The 19,841-nt window shown below is 39.4% G+C and overlaps 6 protein-coding genes across 10 annotated transcripts; 4 read left to right on the top strand and 2 right to left on the bottom strand.

Moving 5' to 3' along the window:
* The first annotated feature begins 73 nt into the window (after positions 1-73).
* On the top strand, positions 74-1,422 carry LOC18021578. Of its 4 annotated transcripts, none has more exons than XM_024158072.1 (2): positions 74-428; positions 1,109-1,422. In XM_024158072.1, exon 1 carries the CDS (start codon positions 216-218, stop codon positions 423-425), a length of 210 nt encoding a protein of 69 aa, XP_024013840.1. In that variant the 5' UTR covers positions 74-215; the 3' UTR covers positions 426-428; positions 1,109-1,422. The 4 variants fall into 4 exon arrangements, 2 of the variants coding, with proteins under 2 accessions (XP_024013840.1, XP_024013839.1); XM_024158071.1 differs by having other exon boundaries at positions 1,112-1,210; XR_002900301.1 differs by having other exon boundaries at positions 182-428; positions 1,079-1,422.
* On the bottom strand, positions 572-2,632 carry LOC18021576. Its single transcript, XM_024158070.1, has 7 exons — positions 2,444-2,632; positions 2,310-2,365; positions 2,159-2,214; positions 1,595-2,050; positions 1,426-1,509; positions 1,142-1,304; positions 572-977 (listed from the first exon to the last, which is right to left on the bottom strand). Exons 1-7 carry the CDS (start codon positions 2,592-2,594, stop codon positions 831-833), a joined length of 1,113 nt encoding a protein of 370 aa, XP_024013838.1. The 5' UTR covers positions 2,595-2,632; the 3' UTR covers positions 572-830.
* A 796-nt stretch (positions 2,633-3,428) lies between these two features.
* Positions 3,429-5,826, top strand: LOC18021577 (protein gamma response 1). The gene is made up of 3 exons (XM_006403778.2): positions 3,429-3,562; positions 3,751-4,923; positions 5,071-5,826. Exons 2-3 carry the CDS (start codon positions 3,765-3,767, stop codon positions 5,733-5,735), a joined length of 1,824 nt encoding a protein of 607 aa, XP_006403841.2. The 5' UTR covers positions 3,429-3,562; positions 3,751-3,764; the 3' UTR covers positions 5,736-5,826.
* Positions 5,827-6,364: 538 nt separating this feature from the next.
* Positions 6,365-9,793, top strand: LOC18021574 (SURP and G-patch domain-containing protein 1-like protein). 2 transcript variants are annotated; one of them, XM_006403777.2, is made up of 9 exons: positions 6,365-6,462; positions 6,929-7,366; positions 7,833-7,959; positions 8,102-8,208; positions 8,476-8,637; positions 8,726-8,872; positions 8,948-9,142; positions 9,250-9,428; positions 9,508-9,793. In XM_006403777.2, the coding sequence occupies exons 2-9, from the start codon at positions 6,970-6,972 to the stop codon at positions 9,532-9,534; spliced, it is 1,341 nt and encodes a 446-aa protein (XP_006403840.1). In that variant the 5' UTR covers positions 6,365-6,462; positions 6,929-6,969; the 3' UTR covers positions 9,535-9,793. The 2 variants fall into 2 exon arrangements, with proteins under 2 accessions (XP_006403840.1, XP_024013472.1); XM_024157704.1 differs by having other exon boundaries at positions 8,720-8,872.
* Positions 9,770-10,341, bottom strand: LOC18021575. The gene has a single exon (XM_006403776.2). It carries the CDS (start codon positions 10,303-10,305, stop codon positions 9,901-9,903), a length of 405 nt encoding a protein of 134 aa, XP_006403839.2. The 5' UTR covers positions 10,306-10,341; the 3' UTR covers positions 9,770-9,900.
* Positions 10,342-11,468: 1,127 nt separating this feature from the next.
* Positions 11,469-19,755, top strand: LOC18021573 (clustered mitochondria protein). The gene is made up of 27 exons (XM_006403775.2): positions 11,469-11,585; positions 11,841-12,081; positions 12,216-12,277; positions 12,407-12,596; positions 12,684-12,824; positions 12,913-13,069; positions 13,150-13,343; positions 13,445-13,546; positions 14,159-14,294; positions 14,404-14,532; positions 14,736-15,066; positions 15,169-15,273; positions 15,432-15,659; positions 15,731-15,877; positions 16,144-16,278; positions 16,380-16,550; positions 16,630-16,716; positions 16,880-17,014; positions 17,155-17,292; positions 17,369-17,437; positions 17,530-17,688; positions 17,777-17,874; positions 17,977-18,096; positions 18,346-18,655; positions 18,732-18,839; positions 18,932-19,003; positions 19,123-19,755. Exons 2-27 carry the CDS (start codon positions 11,847-11,849, stop codon positions 19,513-19,515), a joined length of 4,152 nt encoding a protein of 1,383 aa, XP_006403838.1. The 5' UTR covers positions 11,469-11,585; positions 11,841-11,846; the 3' UTR covers positions 19,516-19,755.
* The last annotated feature ends 86 nt before the right edge of the window (positions 19,756-19,841 follow it).

Below are 19,841 nucleotides of genomic sequence, written 5' to 3'. Positions count from 1 at the left end.
CAGGAATCATATGAGATAGATAAACATAAAGTTAAAAATTGGAAAGTTGGGAGCTGTAAACAGAATGTAACATGTGATGAAACCGATCTTCTTATCTCCTCCAAATCAATCCTCTTACGCTATTTCATTTTTGTTAGGTAGTAGTAATAATAATAACTTATAAAATCAAAATTGCGATCTCAAAAAAAAAAAAAAAGCAAGAAGAAAGATAAAAAATGTTACAGCTGTTCTTCACGATAGCGTTCTCGGCGGCGCCGTTAACGCTGTACATACCGCCGGTGAGATGTCTGACGGTGTTCGTTGAGACGATGGAAGAGATGGGAATGGAAGGAAGGGTTTATAGCCGGAGACTCTTTCCTCGCGCCAGAATTGCTTGGTCTAGGCTTCTCGATTGCTTCTTCTCCTCTTCTCGCCGTCCTTCTTAAATTGTTCGTCTTCTTCTTCTTACCTTCTCTCTTTCTCTGTAGATATTACATATCTCATGTTTCTCTCTGTCTTGTGTTGATCACGTACGTATATGTTTTCGATTTGGGATAATTCGAGATCGATGATAGGGGGGAGATTTAGGTTCTTTTTTTTGGTTGTTGTTGTTGATCTTAATAATTAGAGATGGATCTAAACCCTCTTTTTGTTCTCTTAACTCTTTATTTAAACAAATTTTATTGTATGTAAAAGTGAAATTGATAAATTGCTCTGAGTTACATGTCGAATCTGATCAAGATCATCATCATCATCATCATCTCCTTAGTTACAGTTGAATATCTAGAATGAAATTAACAAAAGAATGAATCAATATAAGAAAAAGAATTGGTGATAATGAAAAGTTTTTTTTAGTTGGCCATTGTGCAAGGCTTTAGGAACCAGAGAACGTCCAAGCCTCTCCCTTCCTTGTTGCTTTCTCCACTCTTTCTGTTCTTCTCTTCTTCTGCTTCCTCCTCTTCCTTTCTCTTCACCACTTCTTCGACCATTCCCTTTTCCTGTTTATACCCACACACAAAAAACACCCAAATTTGTTCTTTAAGTTCCTTTTACTTTCTTGATGTTTGCAGGATTTGACTAAAAGGGTCTTTCTTTTCAGACTTCAAGCTCGTATGTGCCTGTTTTTTAGCAGGAAAAGGAAGAGAGCTATGTGATTTCATACCGTAGTTTTGGCCCTAAAGGCCTTCAAAGAAGCTGTCCGGTTCTCCGAGAAGCACTGAGGAGATGGTGGGTTTGTTCTGATTTGCAGCAACCGCTCGTGTCCTTTGTTCTTTACATTCTCCAGTTTTAGAGGGATCGGGATGTTCTCTGCATCATCCACTCTCCTACAAAATCTCACAGAATCCCAAATTTAGTACCTTAGTTACTAAAACTCATCAAAGTTTATGCATATCATTGTACTGCAACACATGTTAAGAAAGTTTATGCGGAAGCAGCAAAACTTACTTCTTTCTTCTACAATCCTCTCCTTTGATATTTACAGTTTCCACATTAAGAGAGACTGGAATATTCTCAGCATCATCCACTCTCCTGCAAATCCTCATTAGAACTCCAAAGTTAGTACTAAACTCACTTCGCAAATAAACAAATTTCACAAAGATGCAAAAAAACTTACTTCTTTCTTCTACGGTTCTCTTTAAAGGTGCTTCCTTTATTATCCGTGGAATCATGGACCTTATCTTTGCTTACTTCGAGCAATGGCTTTCTTTCCTTTTTCAATTCCAAGTCATGAACAGAATAAGGCTGATTTATTATTCCACCCACTTGATGAATCTCCTTCACTTGAGACTTCTCAGTATCTTCTCTCTCAGTTACCCTAGTGGCCAATCTCTTCAACTCATAGCAGAACTCTGAGATGTGGCCAAGTATGTCTCTCCCTGAAAATAGATTTCTAGCTGATTGTGTGCTCTTTAGTCTCGGTGCTTCTTTATTCGTCTTCTTGACCGAAGTTGACTTAAGCGCTGCTCGCCATGATTTTGCTTGTTGGCTTGGAGGCGTGGCCAAGTTTGGATTCTGATTTTCACTGTTTTGGTTGTTTGAAGTAGAAGGTGACAAAGCATGTCCTCTCCTCCTACAAGCCAATGGATAATAGCTTGTGAATAAAAAGTATTCAAAGGCCATAGCAAAACACTATGGTTAGAGATTTCAAGAAGAGAATTAAAGAAGCATCTCAAGGTACCTCTGATTCTGCTCCGTAACTCCTAGAATCTCACTCGTATCCCTCAGAGCTGAACACTTCAAAACAGAAAATTTGGCGTTAGTGAACCGTAAATTCCAATCCTGCTTGTTGTTGAGGAAACAAGAAAATAAAGAAGAAGGAGAAGCAAAACCTTGGAAGAATTAGGCGTTAAGAGGAAATCCTCAGGTCTCTTGGGATGATTACAGTCTTGAATAGAAATGAAGCCAAAATCAGTAAAGAACATCAAAGCGATGCAGAGAAAAATGGAGAGAGAGAGATTGTTACCAGGTTTGCAGAACCAAGCATCATCGTCAATGGAGTCTAAATGGTTTGGAGCCAAGAAATCAACCCATTTGGGAGCTCGGATGTGTTCGTAGAAGACGTCTTCAACAAAACGAGAATCGATTCGCTTCCAATCGATTTGAGCAGGCTCCATTAGAGAAAACACAGGCAGATAGAGAGAGAGAGAGGAGCGAGTTTGTTGTTTGTTGGTTGGAGAGAAAGAAAAGGAGAAGAAGAATGTAACCGTTAGTGTTAACGTTACAAGCCAGATAAGCGGCCAAGTGCACGTGGCTTTCTCTTGTTACCGTTGCAGCTTTATTTAATTACATCTCTTTTTTTTTTTTTTTCATTAAATAAAATCCGCCAGTCTATGGGCCGTATCGGACTACACGGACCCGAACAATTTCAGTATTTTGTAATTTTTTTCTATTGACAAAATGTAAAACTGAAATACTTAAATCAATTCACATAAAATCTACAAAACATCTACAAATTTAGATTTAAAGTCCACTTTCTAGAAGAAGATAAATTTTGGAAAATGTGGACTTCGGAAAAACTAGTAGTGCTCTCAAAATCTAGTTAAAATGATTTGAAATAATTTGTAGATCAAATTGGTGTGTATCACACAATGCAAATGTGCTTTCTTCTTATTATTGATAAAAGAACGAAAAGACAAGTGGTCCTAGTAGTACTTTTCCAGATCAAGATATTTTAATCATTTTAGAATGCTTACCATTTTTTCACATTATTTTAATATTTATGAGTAAATAAATTAAATTGAATGGGATAATCATAATGAATTGATGGCACCGTCTTTTTGGGTCCAAAATTACGGTCGGATTGATCCTGTACCCGTTCGAGAGCTGTCCGCTCCTGCCAAATTATGGCCCAACTTATAATCGGGTCGGGTCTCCCAGCAAAGCTTCTCGGGTAAGCCTCCACTGAAAGTTGAATTTATAAGTTTTATCCCGGCGCGCGAAAATTCCAAAATTATCGAGGGAAACACACCGCGAAAATCTAAAAGTTGGATCCTCGATTCATGATTAGTCATCTACTCCTTATCTTCTCCATAATCAAGCAAAGCTTCTTCGATCTTCCTCGTGTGGGTTTCATTTCCAAATCGTAAGTTTACTTTTATTCGTTTTCTCGAAGGCTGTTTTTTGTAGATCTCAAACTGGATCGGAATTTAAGTAGATATTAACTCGATTTGTAGAAGAAATGATTAGAATTGTAAGAAATCGAAATGATTTGGGTAGTAGAAACCCTAAATCCTGGGGTCTTTGCTGATTCATTTGCGCTTTTGATTGCAGCTAATTTTCTTCACATGAAGATGGAAGCTGAAACGGTCGATGTTATCGAAGCCAAGTACATCTCTGGTCTCAGCACCGTAATGGTCGCGACAATCCAGGAAGCTAAGGACAGAATATCTCAGATCGAGTACATCTTCTGTAGCCAGTTATTCCCAAACTTTCAATCCAAATCCAAAGCCTTCGAGAAGGTTTTTTCAGATGCTCGTCCTGATGCCTGGAAAGAGAGAGAGAAAGCTATGTCATCACAGATCGAGGAGCTTAAGCTAGAGAATCAACACATTAAGGCTGAGAATCAGGCCTTGATCGAGGACAAGGAGAAGCTATCTAAAGAACTCGATAAGCTTGTCTCTATGCCTTTGTTAGTGAAGAGCTTAGAAGACTACATTGCTCGTTTGAAACGGAAGTCGAAGGAAAGGTCTAACCAAGTTCAGCATAGCATAGAACTGCACACTAGGTTGGTCCAGGTGTTACAGGTTAAGGGTTCTGGTGAGCTCAGCGATGATGAGATAAAAATGCTGATTTCGGAAGTGAAGAGCCTTAAGGTAAAGGCGACTTCTTTGCAAGAGGAACTTTCCAAGAAAACTTTGGTGATTGAGAATCTGCTGAAGAAACTGGAGTCTTTGTCTACAGAAGCCGCAGTGAGCGAAAACAAGGTAAGCAGCCTTGAAGAAGAGAAACAAAGATTGACATCTAGGTTGCAGGTTTTTGAGGAGAATGTAGGTAGACTAGAAGAGCTGCTAAGGCAGAAAACTGATGAGCTTGAGGAAGGAAGGACGGCTCTTGAGGTTTTGCAGGGTAAACTCAACTTGACAGAGAGGCAAATGTTGGAGTGTAAACAAAAGATTGAACATCTTGAGAAAGAAAAGACAGTGGTTATGGGGAAAGCAAAGGCATCTGGGGATGAACTTGGTGATATGAATATGCAGGTCAAACATGGAAGCGACTTGGCTGACTTAGAAGCTTTACGTTGTCAGAGTGAGGAGAAATCACTTGAGTTAGCTACGGAGATAAAGAAAAGAAAAGATACCCTCACTGCTTACAAAAAGCTGAAGTCCCAATATAATTATCTCTGCAAAAGGTTCGGTCTCACTACTGACAGTGCTCTTCTGCAAAGCCACCTTCAGGATGAGACTAACCAAATGGAACAACATGAGAAACCAGCCATCTCAAGTTGTAAGTAATAGCAGTCTCTGGCTCTACTTTTAACTTCAATTCTCGTGTTAAATTACTTGCTTATAATCAGTCATATGACTCAGCTGCAGGTTTCTTGTTAGCATTAGTAAACTCATCCAGATGTTTTTTCTTCTCATTGTATAACAGCTCTTGCAAGTAAACACTCAGAAACTGCTGAAGACGCAGACAAAGTGAGAATCGGTACTGGCTCGAGTAACAGCTGTGAGAAAGAGAGTACAATCAAAACGGTGAAGACACCAGTTATTTCCATTTCACCCATTGTGCGGTCACTTGGTGTTAGAAGTGACCCTTCTTCTGGTGCAAAATCCCTACAGCTAAGCGGATTAAAGCGCCCAGCTTCCATTTGGAGAGACACAAGGTCTCGGCAATCCCCTGGAGGCCATGATCCTCATGATGATTTTCTAGACACTCCCATTGAGAATGTCAAAAGGGTCGCTGGGGAAGAAAAACATGTTCAGGATGCTGATAAGAAAGATGATTCAGACGAGGAGACACAGGATATGAATCCTAAACCGAGTCCATCAAGGCAGCGAATTCAAGTTGCAGAGACGAGTAAAAAAGGTTTCAAGCATGTGGAATCTGTTAGGAAAAAAGCTGAGAGGGAGAATTTGAAAGGGATAGAGTGTAAGCAATGCAAGAAATTCTATGATGCTGTTCTTCCTGAGAATGAAGGAAATGGTAAAAGCTTGAGATGCGAACATCATGAAGGTGTGTCGAGGCATCGTTACAAATACGCTCCTCCAATGACTCCTGAAGGATTTTGGAACATCGGGTTTGAATCCGAAATGTGATTCTGTATTTGGCATTCTTTCGTTGTCATGTTTGGTTTTTTATTTGTTTTCTAGAATAATATCTGTATGTCTCATATTAAAAATTTAAAACCCAAAGAAAAGAATAAAGTTATTCTCTGCTGTCTAAAAGAAAATCGCTACTAAACTCTTCTAATCAAACACATTTTATTCTACTAAGTACTTCGAATCTTGGCAGCCATCTGAAGTCCATTCAACTATATAGTCATTGGATTATATTCTACGCATGAATTATCAATTATTCAAAGCCAAAAAACTTATGTTTGACATCACAAAAACATCATTCTACAAAATGTTTGAAAAATATCATGCGGTTATAGTTTTCATGCGGTTTAAGTTTTAACTTCAACAACTCTAGAAAATATGTGCCCACAAAATAAAGTCTGTTCTATTGATCCATTAATTTTCTTTTTAGTTCCTAAAGTATCATTTAATTAAATTTTCGTCATTTACTTTTTAATTTTAATAGAAAACAACTTTGAAAAATATGGGAAAAACTTTTTGGGCCCATACTACAATATAAGAAACCTTAGGTATCGAATTGAAAAAAACAAACAAATAGGGGCCTCCTACGTGTATATATATAGATTATCAGAGACGAACGACAAATCAATTTTCTGATTCCAATTCAATTCCTCCGATCATTGGCTTTCCGTTCCCGTGTTGCCCCACTGGTTCCGACGACTTTTGAGAGCGGTAATCGACGCAGGTGAGAAGATCGCTTTTTTTCTGTTTTCTTTGTGTTTTTTCGATTGTTTAGCTGAATCAATTGTCGTCTCTGGATCTAAATTTTATTATTTTCGTTTGCTTCCGACTCGATTGATTGTTGTAGCCTAGGTTTTCCTGTACCTTCTTCAATTTTTTATTTTCTCGCTCTTAGCTGATTCTGGGTTTTTTTGGGTTAATTCCGAGGCTTGATTTGAGATTCTGAGATTTTGATTTTCCACCACTAGTTGCCTTCATCTTGATATCCTAGGCGTTTGATAGATATGATTTTGATTTTCTAATTCGATGGAATCCAGGACAATTATGCGCCTTTAAGTACTTGCTTCTATTGAATCCTATCGGAAGAATTAGTTTGCTCTTGTATTTTTCTTGTATCGTAATTTGCTTAAGAATTTGAAGGGAGTTTAAAGTCGTTTCTAAAGTACTTTGAGAGCTTATCTGTCGAACAGTGACTTCCATATAGCTATTGTACTTGGCTCGTTCGTTGGCAATGGAGAAAGGAGCGCCTCCTAGCATGTTTGTGAATGATGGGTCGTTCATGGAAAGATTTCGACAGCTTCAACAGGAGAAAGATAAAGAGAAGGATAAGGTTTCCCATGTAGAGGATTCTAAGCCTGTGAAGATAATATCTGGGATTTCAAATCCTAGGCCTTCTGTTAATAAAAGCTCCGTTGGATTAAAGTCCAATGATGCTCAGAAGAAAGGTGGTAAGCTTGCTTTCAGCTTGAAACAAAAGTCTAAGCTCCTCGCACCTCCTGTAAAGCTTGGTACGGAGGATGATGAGGATGAGGAGGATACAAACATTGATCAAGGCTTTGGATCTGCAAAGCGTCAAAAGTTGGAGCAGGGAGACACATCCCTAAAGTCAACGAAACTGTCAGATGTTGGTAATGGCTATTTATATAAATATATCTGCGTTTGAGTGGGTCTTTCTGGGAGTCTCTGCGATGGTTGTACTTGGCTTTGTGTTTTATGGTTCCGTGTCCTCGTAAGGTGTTTTCTATTCTGTTTACTAATCGCTCCAGGAGGGTTAGGAATTAATACGCCATATAATGTTTAGAGTGCATGTCTTTATGTGTCTAAAATGAGGTAGGCCTATTAGTCCTAAGTCTAAGATTTCAGAAGCCCACGTCCTTGTTAGTGTATGTCTTTATTGGTCAAGCTGCAATTTTCTCTTGAATTGAGAGGGGAGAACAGTCTGGAGATTTAATTGTCTGCTTAAATGCAGTGTCTTCCTTAACCAACAATCCAATTGCTGGAAAGATTTGGAATATCTGCCACGCCTGCTACAAGAGTGATTTGCATTCGTTGTTCATGGACTCGGTATTAATCAGTTTTATAAGTGATGTGCAGCACCACCTTCGCCCAGTGATCCTACTGTGAAGAAAGTTGCTGATAAACTAGCAAGCTTTGTTGCTAAACATGGAAGGCCATTTGAGCATATTACACGGCAGAAGAATCCTGGGGATACACCATTTAAGTATGTATATCATTTCTTTTGGAGCATTTACAGTTTAATGTTTCTGAATTCGCTCTGTTATATGTATACATACTAAGTTGGTACTTGGGTTTTCTTGAGGGTTTGCTTGCCTTATGTATCGTGTGTCCTGTTTTCCAACCAGATTTCTTTTTGACGAGAGCTGTGCGGAGTACAAGTACTATGCATTCAGGCTGTCTGAAGAGGAAAAAACTATCTCACAAACCAAGGAATCTGGTGTACTTCACAGTGGTAATTGTTACACCACACCTTTGTGTTTATATATGACCAAAATCATGCAACTGGTTTTCTTGATTTTATTTATTTCTTTCAAATTATGTTTAGCTGAGCATGTGCAAAGAATATGTCTCAATTCTTTTTTTCCAAACATTATCTAGAATTTTCTATAATGTGAATCTATATATGCTCTGTAGCATGTGGTATAATGTGAGGCTGCTTGTTCGGCTAACACATCTTGGTGTACTCTTAATGCTGGTTTCCTTCGTTTTATCTTTCCAGGTGATGCTGGCCCGCGGACGTCCACAACAGCAATCACTTCGCAAAAGCCAGCTCAGCAACAAACAGGTTATCAGATCCCTGCTTCAGCTCTCTATGATGCTCCTGAGGAACCTAGAGCTTCCTCTAGATCTGCTCAGGCATCAATTCCAAGAGCTAGCAACAGTAAGTCAGTTAGCCTTGTATCTGCCTAGGTTCCCTCCTATTATTGGTATCTAGCTTTGCTTGTGGTTACATATGTCTTAAGTTGCAGGTGACTCCTATAGTGCGCCGAGGGGTGCAGACCCTATATCAATGATGGAATTTTACATGAAGAAGGCTGCTCAAGAAGAGAAGATGAGACGTCCTAGGCAGTCAAAAGATGAAATGCCTCCGCCAGCTTCACTTCAAGGCCCATCTGGTGAGAATGAATCCTGTTGCTATTTCTGATTTTAGGCAGCTGTGATGTCTTATCGGCGACCACATTTTATTTCAGCAACTCCCTCCACAGACCCTGGAAAGAGAGGTCATCACATGGGTGATTATATCCCACTTGAGGAGCTAGATAAGTTCCTTGCAAAGTGTAACGATGCAGCTGCACAAAAAGCCACAAAGGAGGCAGCTGAGAAGGCTAAGATTCAAGCAGATAATGTCGGACACAAGCTTTTGTCAAAAATGGGTTGGAAAGAAGGTGCTTACTTGCCTCGCTCTATCTGTAAACTTGTGCCGTTGTTTCTTTCTGTATCTTGTGCCTTTATGGAGACAAGGAGCTTAGAAAATTGGAGGAGTGGATTACAGGTGAAGGTATAGGAAGCTCGAGAAAGGGTATGGCAGATCCTTTAATGGCGGGCGATGTAAAGACAAACAACTTGGGAGTTGGGGCTTCTGCTCCAGGAGAGGTTAAGCCTGAGGATGATATATACGAGCAGTACAAGAAGCGAATGATGCTGGGTTACAAACACAGACCCAATCCACTGGTACTTCTGCCTATCTTTTAGCTCCATTATTTTTGTAATAGCACTTCTTTACTCACCTTTCGCTCAATTGCTTCTACAGGGGAATCCCAGGAAGGCGTATTACTAAGTACTAATCAGCGTGATGTGCACAATCATGAGCTATCTCCTACCCCACCCAGCCCAGGCTGAGCTTTTGCTTTCCTATTAAAAAATAACGTTAAGTTTTTAGATTGCTGATAAATTGAATTGTTGGTATGGGTTGGATTTGTTTTCTTCCCCCCTAAGAAAATTCCTGTGTGCAAATAGAGCTGTATCAGTTGGGATACAGTGGATCTGTTGCTTTGAAATGACTGAGATTTCGATTTTATTCTCATATCTTTATTAATGTTTTAGAAATCTGGGAACATAGGACACTAAGCAGCGTATTTATTAGAGTTGAAAGGTAAGTGAGGGGAAAAGAAAACAGATAGATAGGCCGGTCCTAGAACTCGTCCTAGTTAATGACATCGCAGGGAGGGAAATTAGCAGAGCATCTCTGAGGAAGCTGAAGAGCCATGGAGCGGTCAATGCCAGAGAGTGGAGGTCCATTGGCAAGAAGGCAAAGACAAGGACGGCCAAGTGTGACAACGGCAGAGCAACACGACTCGGTGGGTGGGACGGGGCTGAATGGAGCCACTGCTGCTCTGCACGGTATCAGCTGCACCAGCGCCGAGAAGAATGTTCTGCTGCATCCTCCCACTTCTTCCTCTGGTAACATCGGTGGAGGTGGTTGCTGGTCCACTTGCTGTGCAGTCACTATGGTAAGAACCGTTGTGGTCATGAGCAGTGCCATTGCTAACCCAACAACACTCGTGGCTTTCATCATCATGTAAACAGTAAAGGTAATGAGATGATGCATGATGCAAAGGGATGATGCTTCTTTATATACGAAGAAGGGGTTGTCATTTCATGCCTTTACACACCTCTCTCCTACCTCTCTCCTACCTCACAACCAAATACCCCCACGCTTACTCCGTGTGTTTCCCACTCTTTGTAGAGTTCTAGTCTTCGATCAATGGATCAAGCCCACAAAATTACAACATCCATAAAACCCAACTGTTGACAACTTGCGTTGTTTAGTTAATACTTTCTACGGTTCACTGGTGTTATTAGGTATAAAACGGTACAAAGCTTTTGACCAGTAGTAAGTGATGGAGTAAAGGAATTAGGACATGTAGTATGTTTTAGCAAGATATAGGACAGTGGTAAAAGAAGAAAACAAATTAACACATTAAATTAGTAGCAAGATAAGAGATTGGGGTATAGGACATAGTATGTTTTAGTGGGTTGAATAGTTAGTTCGTAAGAAGAAGTTAAGAGATAATACATGCAACAGTTGAAAATAGAACTAAAAAACAGTTATAAAGCTATAGACGTGTAGAAAATAGTGACAAAAAGTTCAAAAATTAAAATGTGCCGTCTTTGCTTTGTTGATACAAAACATCTCCTTACCGGTTATGGCATAATCTGCTTTATTAATATGAAATCTTCTCATAACAATGATACTATATCAAAACTATAATGTGGCTAATATTCTATGTTTTATTGATCGTATATAAACATTTATGTACTTTTAGAAAGCAAAAGATACACGTAAACAAAAGTTCGTACTCATATAGGTGAGAAGAATATGCTTAATTAAAAGGCTTAGACGGTTACAGATACACCAGAAAACTTTGTAAAACGGAACGGATTAAGACTAATCATATTAAAGATCACATATTTTAGTGAGCTGGCCCCGCCACAGACTAAATGAGACGGGTTAGCCCGTATATAGACACCTTCTCTACGGTTGTTCTCACCGGTTTCTCAATTCTCGTAGCCATACCATAATCTATTGTGGTCAGTGATTAAGTATCATTAAGGGGGAATCTAAAACTTCCTTAACTTCAGACGATTTGCAATAAATCGTGTATCATTCCCGCGTTAAAAAAAGAAAAGCCCAGGAAAAGGCCCAACAAATAAAGCCCGAAGGGAGTGTGGTTGATTCTGTCTCTCTCAGACTCTCCTACTAACTCAGCTCTAAGACATAGGAGTCAGAAAATCATCAGCCGCCTCTTTCACTTCAACCCTCCTTAAACCTCATCTCTTTCCTACTCCGCCGCTCTCTCCGTCGTCGCCGCCGTCATCCCATTCAAGGTATTTCAGACTAATCCTCTTCAGATCCTCTACTAAACCTTTTATTAGTCTTGCTAATGGTCTTTCTCCATCTCGCCGTTGATTTTATATCTATCCGCGACTTTTTCCCCTTTTTGGATTGTATTGCTCCTTCTCCTCTGTTTCCATCAATTGAATCAGATTCTCTAATTCAATCATTTTCGCATGCTTATTCGATCATTTGCCTTCGCATTTCCTCTTAACTCCTCTCTCTCTCTCTCGTTCCTTTCCAACTAGGTGAAAATGGCTGGGAAGTCGAACAAATCGAAGGCCAAGAGAGCGGCTCAGAGCTCTGCCGCGAGTTCCACTGAGCCTGCCCTTCAACCCGATGCTCCTGCATCTGCTCCTGCTCCCGATAATGGAACCGCCAGTGTTGTTGAAGCTGCCGTGCCTGAAGCTAATCAAATTCCTCCCCCGCTTCCTAAGGCTGAGGAAACCGAATCGCAAGTAGAAACTAACGATGCCCAACCCAAGCAAGGTTAGTAGGAAGCACTCAAATCGTGTATAATATCATTTGCTGTGTGTAGTTTTCTCTTAAGTCTTAAGCAAAGCAGATTCATTTACACCCTCTTCCGTATTGCTCTAAGCGTTAGATTATCTTGGCTTTCACAGGTGAACTTCGTCTTTACCCTGTTGCTGTCAAAACACAAAGTGGCGGTAAAATGGAGCTACAGGTGAGTTTTTTTTTTTTTTGCTTATTAACTATTGGTTCAATCTTAGAAATTCACATAATTTTTCGAATCCTTCAGTGATTTATGTATTGGTTTGAGTTACTGAATCGGTCCAATGGATCTGTTTTGCAGTTAAACCCTGGAGATTCAGTGATGGACATTAGGCAATTCCTCCTTGATGCCCCAGAGACGTGTTATTTCACGTGCTATGAGTTGTTGCTCCGCAATAAGGATGGGGAGACCCATCATCTGGAAGATTACAATGAGATCTCTGAAGTAGCTGACATCACCACTGGTGGTTGCTCCTTGGAAATGATTGCAGGTATGCTAAGACCGTTTTTTCTCTCATTTCTTATAGTCTGAAATCAATTTCTGACAGTTGACTTGATTGATATGTATCTTTCTACAGCGTTATATGATGATAGATCGATCAGGGCTCATGTTCACCGTGCTAGAGATCTCTTGTCGCTTTCGACACTTCATTCTTCCCTATCAACAACGCTTGCCTTGCAATATGACGCAGCACTGAACAAAGTTCAGAATCCTGGAGGTTTTATCTTATTCTTAATGGTTTTTTGCTTTAATAGTCTTGCGTTTCCATTGTGAAGAGTATAATCCTTGCTTCTTTTGTGAAACAGACAAACCAAAATCTAACGGCCCCGAGCTCGAATGTCTGGGTTTCATGGAAGATGTACCTAGCTCTCTCAGGAAGTTGATAAATTCTCCATCGGAAGAGATCAAATGTGTGGAGAGCATTGTGTTCTCCTCTTTCAATCCTCCCCCAAGCCACAGAAGGTATAAATCAGCTGCTTTTGACAATTTGTAGAGTCATAAGTTTATTGTTTATGTTATATCTCATGAATTCTTTATGACAGGCTTGTAGGAGACTTAATTTATTTGGATGTTGTGACGCTGGAAGGAAACAAATACTGCATCACGGGTACCACAAAGGCGTTTTACGTTAATTCTAGCTCAGGGAATATTCTCGATCCAAGGCCGAGTAAATCTGGATTCGAAACATCCACTCTTATTGGATTATTGCAAAAACTTAGCTCTAAGTTTAAAAAAGGTGGGAACCATTATAGATGTGATTCTTCTTAGAATTTATTTATCTTTTCTATGACTTGATAGTTAGCATCCACATCTTCTATTTTTCCTTTTACATCGAAGCTTTCCGCGAGGTCATGGAAAAGAAAGCCTCTGCACATCCTTTTGAAAATGTTCAATCGCTTTTGCCACCACACTCATGGCTTAGATCGTATCCCGTTCCCGGTGAGTTTTACTTTAATTGCATTTCAGTTCATATCAACTTTGGACAGATGGAACTTGTTTACTGCCGTTTGCTTTTGCGTTCTGTACCCTAATGTACTTTAGTAGACTGGCTGTCCTTTTGAGGCCAGCTCAACTGGTTCTTTTAGTGAACGTTTCTCCATATTTCCAGTTATAAGGACTGATAGTTGTTCTGAGATATTAATATGGCCCCCTGAGGAGTAGTGCGGTTGAAGTTGAAAAAAACCTTATTTTAAAGAAAGCTTTGCCTTGATCGTAGTTTCATAATATGTAGTAGATCCTCGATGTCCCTTTCTTGTCTACGTCGCTTTGTAACTGCATCTTAAAGTCCAAGTAATAATTCGCTCTAGGAGATTCGTTACGATTTTTCTTGTCCTAATTTATGTAAATTAATATATTGGTAATTTGTTGTAAAATTGATTGCTTGTTTATCGACTACATACTTATTTTCTTGAAAAGAGAAGTTCCTGTGTGTATGTGGTTGATATGCAAGGAAATTAAAACTAAGTGGCCTTCGCTCCCCATTCCCACAAAAATACAGTAAAAAATAAGATTCTTCTATTATATCTGAGCATAGGCATGTATCTGGCTCAGATCACAAGCGAGATGCAGCGAGAGCGGAAGAAGCATTGACCATTTCCTATGGTAGTGAGCTGATTGGTATGCAAAGAGATTGGAATGAAGAGTTGCAATCTTGCAGGGAGTTTCCTCACACTACTCCTCAAGAAAGGTACATGTGATATTAGACTACAGCGATTTTTTGGTAGCGTGAAATTTTTTCTTTTGGAAACCTGTTACTTTTGTAGATTGCTTCATTTTGAAAATTTCCTTCTTTGCAGGATCTTACGTGACAGGGCTCTTTACAAAGTGTCGTCTGACTTTGTCGATGCGGCGGTTAATGGAGCAATCGGTGTAATCAGCCGATGTATACCACCCATAAATCCAACTGATCCAGAGTGTCTGCACATGTCAGTGTTTGTCGTTGATTTTCTACTGTCAACTCATATGCTTTATTGTTTTTAGCCCACTCTTGCCATGAAATTTTGTCGGTTAAATGATTCGCTTTTGCTAAAACATGGAAAAACGATTTGGAGCGTTTAGATGTTAACATGTTAATTTTTTTGCATTAGCGTCTCAAATTTGAAAACATGTTATTGTTCCACTGTTGTAGGTATGTGCACAACAATATCTTTTTCAGTTTTGCTGTTGATGCCGACATTGAACAGCTATCCAAGAAACGTCCATCAAGTAATCTTTCGGTGACTGAGAAAGTGTCCTCGTCAGAAAAGCTTCCATGCACAGAAGGAACCTGCGATGGAGAACATAATGCAGAGCTTAACAACTGTAATGAAGCGCCCCTTGTTGAAAATGAGCAGGCAACGTATGCCTCTGCAAACAACGACTTAAAAGGCACAAAGTTATATCAAGAAGCAGATGTCCCAGGCTTATATAATCTGGCAATGGCTATAATTGATTACAGAGGTCATAGGGTTGTTGCTCAGGTTTGTACTAACACTGAACCTCCCAAGTCCTTTTCTTGAGATCATCTGTATCTTGCTTGTGTATATTTTAATAGCTTGCAATATGTTTCATTTGTGTTCTAGAGTGTTCTACCAGGCATCCTTCAAGGGGATAAATCCGATGCACTTTTATATGGTTCAGTCGATAATGGCAAGAAAATATGTTGGAATGAAGATTTTCATGCTAAGGTAAATGGATATACAGTCTGTCTTGCTGTTGAATTTTGTAGGCACTAATGTGATAGTTGTACTACTGATCCATGTGTACATTTTTTATTATATGTAATTGATTATATGACTACGTTTGCCTAGGAGAACTCTTTATTCCTGATTTATTCCTTCATCAGGTGCTAGAGGCTGCAAAACTTCTTCATATAAAGGAGCATGCTGTTATTGATGCTTCCGAAAATGTCTTCAAGTTAGCTGCACCAGTAGAGTGCAAGGGGATTGTTGGGAGTGATAACAGGCATTATCTTTTGGACTTGATGAGAGTGACACCCCGTGATGCCAATTATACGGGTCCAGAGTCACGCTTTTGTGTCCTAAGACCAGAGCTGATCACATCATTTTGCCAGGTGCATATTCTCTATTCCGTAGAAACATATTCCTTTGAGTTTTCCTTTGACAATATACTTTCATGATGAAGGTCCAAGCTGTTGAAAAATCAAAATCTAAAAGCAAGACTGATGAAGGGGCGGATAGTGTTTCTGATCCTTCTGATGTTAGTGTTGATACTTCTAAAGCTGGTGATGAATTGATCCACGGAGAGGAAAACGGAGCTTCCACTTCTGAGGTATGTGCTTCCCTCTTTGAATGTTTGTCATGTGAAAAATCAGACAGCCAAAATACGAAGTAGGATTGGCCTCTGTTACGATGATGAAAATAACATCTTAATTTATATGCTAATACAAGTGAACTCGGTTATTAAATCCTCCGATTGTTTTTGCGCTGAGATTTTTTTCCCATCCTTGCTTGCTAATGCTCAATTGAAATGTATGTGAACAGCTGTAACTAAGTTAAAGGAAATTGTAGTTGCTGATATCTATGAGTTTTCTGCAGAAAACTGTTCCAGAAAAGCAACAAACCAGTGCCCACAATTCTGCAACTGAATCTTCTGAAAGTTCCAAATCATGTGATGAAATAGCATTTAACCCCAATGTCTTCACTGACTTCACATTAGGTGGCACACAAGAGGTAGGCTATATTGCTTATAAGTGATTTGTTTTAAGATCATTTCTTGATGTTTCTTTAACAAATTGGATGCTCTTCTCTTTCTTTCTTTTTTTTTTAATCAGGAGATAGCTGCTGATGAAGAAAATGTGAAGAAAGTTAGCTCATACCTTTTGGATGTGGTACTTCCAAAATTTGTAGAAGATCTTTGCAATCTGGAAGTTTCCCCAATGGATGGTCAGACTTTGACTGAAGCACTCCATGCTCATGGTGTTAATGTTCGTTACATTGGAAGAGTAAGTTCGTCACCTGTCATTATCACTTTATTAGATATCTCCATGGTTGACTTTATTAACAATGGCTGTATATGGCCAGATTGCTAATGGAGTGAAGCATTTGCCTCATTTGTGGGATCTTTGTCTAAATGAGATTACTGTCAGATCCGCGAAGCACATTCTCAAGGTAATTATAAAGTTTGTAAAAATTATACCACAATAAACATGGTCGAACAAGATTTATGGTCTCAGTTGACAAGCTCGTATATTGTGGTACATGCAGGAGATTTTAAGATTTGAAAATTTGATTTTTGTGCATCATTATTTAAAACTTTTACATGGTTATGCAGGACATTCTAAGAGAAATAGAGGATCACGATATTGGAGCAGCGGTCTCTCATTTCCTTAACTGTTTCTTCGGAAACTATGTAGCTGCTGGGGGAAAAGCCAGCACCAACAGCTTGCATGCTAAAAATCAGAAGAAGGTTTGTCTGCACTGTCAGAGTTTGTCTATCTAGAGTTCCATGTTTGTTCTTCATGAATTATGCTATTTCAGTTATTTAGAGCAGTCTATAACTGTTTCTGATTTGTATAAGGTACAATACTGATCCTTGAATTTGGACAGGATCAATCTATCACCAAAAAGGGTCAAGGAAGAGGGAAAGGAAAAGCTTCTGCAAAGAAAAGTCTTTCATCGTATATGATGGTCGACTCCAACAGTCTGTGGTCTGACATTCAGGAATTTTCCAAAGCCAAGTATGAGGTATAGTAATCATGATCAAATTAAACTTATTTGATTTATTGTCTATTACCTGAAGCTAATGTGATCTTATTTTCAGTTTGAGTTGCCCGAGCTGTCAAGAACTACAGCTAAAAAAATACCTGTTCTCCGTAACCTTTGCCAAAAGGTATTTATAGAAACACATTTCTTGCTCTTTCAGAATTTAGTTACTAATGCCTGTGAATCATTGTTATTGACCAATATTTTTTCTGTTAACAGGTTGGTATTAGTGTCGCTGCTCGAAAATATGACTTTAGTGCCTCTTCGCCTTTTGAGGCATCAGATGTATTGGATCTTCGGGCTGTTATTAAGCATTCAGTCCCTGTGTGCTCTGAGGCTAAAAATCTCGTTGAGATGGGGAAACTCCAACTGTCTGAGGTAGCTCTACACGTTAGTTGTTTTAGTTTCCGCCTGTTACATCATGAAGGGTCCTTGTCTTACTAAAATGATTAATCTCTTCTTGTAGGGCATGCTTAGTGAATCATACACGTTTTTTTCAGAGGCGTTTTCAATACTTCAACAGGTGACTGGTCCAATGCACAGGGAAGTCGCAAACTGCTGCAGGTAATGCTGTTCCACCGATCATCTATTTCGGTTTGATTTTTGTTATTATCTAATTATTTCCGTTTTAGTTGCTAAGTTTTTTCGTCTTCCTTCGCTTTTCAGGTACCTGGCCATGGTTTTGTACCATGCAGGAGATATGGCTGGTGCCATTATGCAGCAACACAAGGAACTAATCATAAATGAACGATGCCTTGGTTTGGACCATCCCGATACTGCTCACAGGTATCAACTATCTTTCTTATATTGTAACTCGATCTGAGTTGGAAACTAACGAACTTTTAGCATCCGACTTACTTCAAATATTCTGGACGAGACATTTTTTACTATCCTAAAGTGAATGTAGCTCTTCGTCCTCAATTCATTAGAAGTATTACTCCAGTTGATTAACATTTTGAAGTCAGGACTTGCAGTTCGCTCCTGTTCTTTTCTGTGGATTGATATATGTCACTTACTTGGGTATCTGAACTGCAGCTATGGCAATATGGCTCTTTTCTATCATGGACTTAATCAGACAGAACTTGCTCTACAGAACATGGGCCGTGCCTTGCTATTACTTGGCCTTTCTTCTGGCCCAGATCATCCAGATGTTGCAGCCACATTTATAAATGTTGCCATGATGTATCAAGATATGGGAAAAATGGACACAGCTCTACGTTATCTTCAAGACGCTTTGAAGAAAAATGAGAGACTTCTTGGTCCCGAACACATTCAGACTGCAGTGTGCTACCACGCTCTTGCGATTGCGTGCAACAGTATGGGTTTATTCAAACTCTCACAGCAGGTATTACAACTTGTACAAGGCTTTTGAATCCTCTACTTTGCCTCATCATTTGAAGCAATTGTTTTGTGTTGGTCAGCATGAGAAGAAAACCTACGATATACTTGTCAAACAATTGGGAGAGGATGATTCGAGGACAAAAGACTCTCAAAACTGGATGAAGACGTTTGAGATGCGTGAGCTTCAGGTTTGTGCTACGATAATGACTGAGGAGTACGTCTCTATATATGTATACATTCTCTCTATATCTCTCAAATTCCTGGTTGGGTTTTGCATCAGAAAAATGCACAAAAGCAGAAAGGACATGCAGTTAACGCGGCCAACACGCAAAAGGCTATCGATCTCTTGAAGGTATCTCACTTGCAACTTAGTTTCTGGCATATCTTTGCTGAAAATCACCAAATTGTTTACAATTGATGTTAATCGAGTTGAAAATAACAGTTTTTGGTAAAATTAATGAAATGCAACAGGCACGTCCAGACCTGATAGAGGCGTTCCAAAACGCAGCAGCAGCTAGTGAGAGGAATAATGCAATGAATGCGGCTGTACTCGGGGAGGCTCAACCTCGGGGCAGAGGTTTTGATGAAAGAGCGGCTCGTGCTGCAGCTGAAGTTAGGAAGAAAGCAGCTGCCAAGGGGCTACTGGTTCGTCCCCATGGTGGTGTTCCAGTTCAAGCTATGCCACCGCTCTCTCAAGTGGTCAGTTCAGATTCTTCAAAGAAAATTGGGGAAAATGGGGAGGCAAAGGTAGAAGAGAAGAAAGCATCCTCTGAAAACGGGAAAGCAGCGAACGTAGGTGCTCCCGCAGGATTAGGTGCTGGTTTAACATCTTTGGATAGGAAGAAGCAAAAAGCCAAAAAGTAAAACCTTAGGAGCTTTGAAGGAAATGGTGCTCGATTCTAAAAGTAGTTGCAGTCCCCCCTGCGTCCAACACCCACTTTTTTTGGTTTTTAATGTTTTAAAATTTGATAAAAAGAAAAAGGCACATCATTCCTTTTTCTTAATCAGCAAACCCTTGATTTTTTATCTACTAAACTTGTTTTGCATCACGGTTTATTGTATTTTTATAAATCAATACTATAATAATACTTGAGTTTAACTTATCATATTTTTTTATGGTTTTAAAAGATATATCATCAAAATACAAGATATAAGATATGAATGAAAAAATGATTTCTACTTACAAGGGT

Source organism: Eutrema salsugineum, unplaced genomic scaffold, assembly GCF_000478725.1.
Source record: "Eutrema salsugineum unplaced genomic scaffold, Eutsalg1_0 scaffold_16, whole genome shotgun sequence".
Classification (NCBI taxonomy): domain Eukaryota; kingdom Viridiplantae; phylum Streptophyta; class Magnoliopsida; order Brassicales; family Brassicaceae; genus Eutrema; species Eutrema salsugineum.
This window is presented reverse-complemented; position numbering and strand designations above follow the sequence as displayed.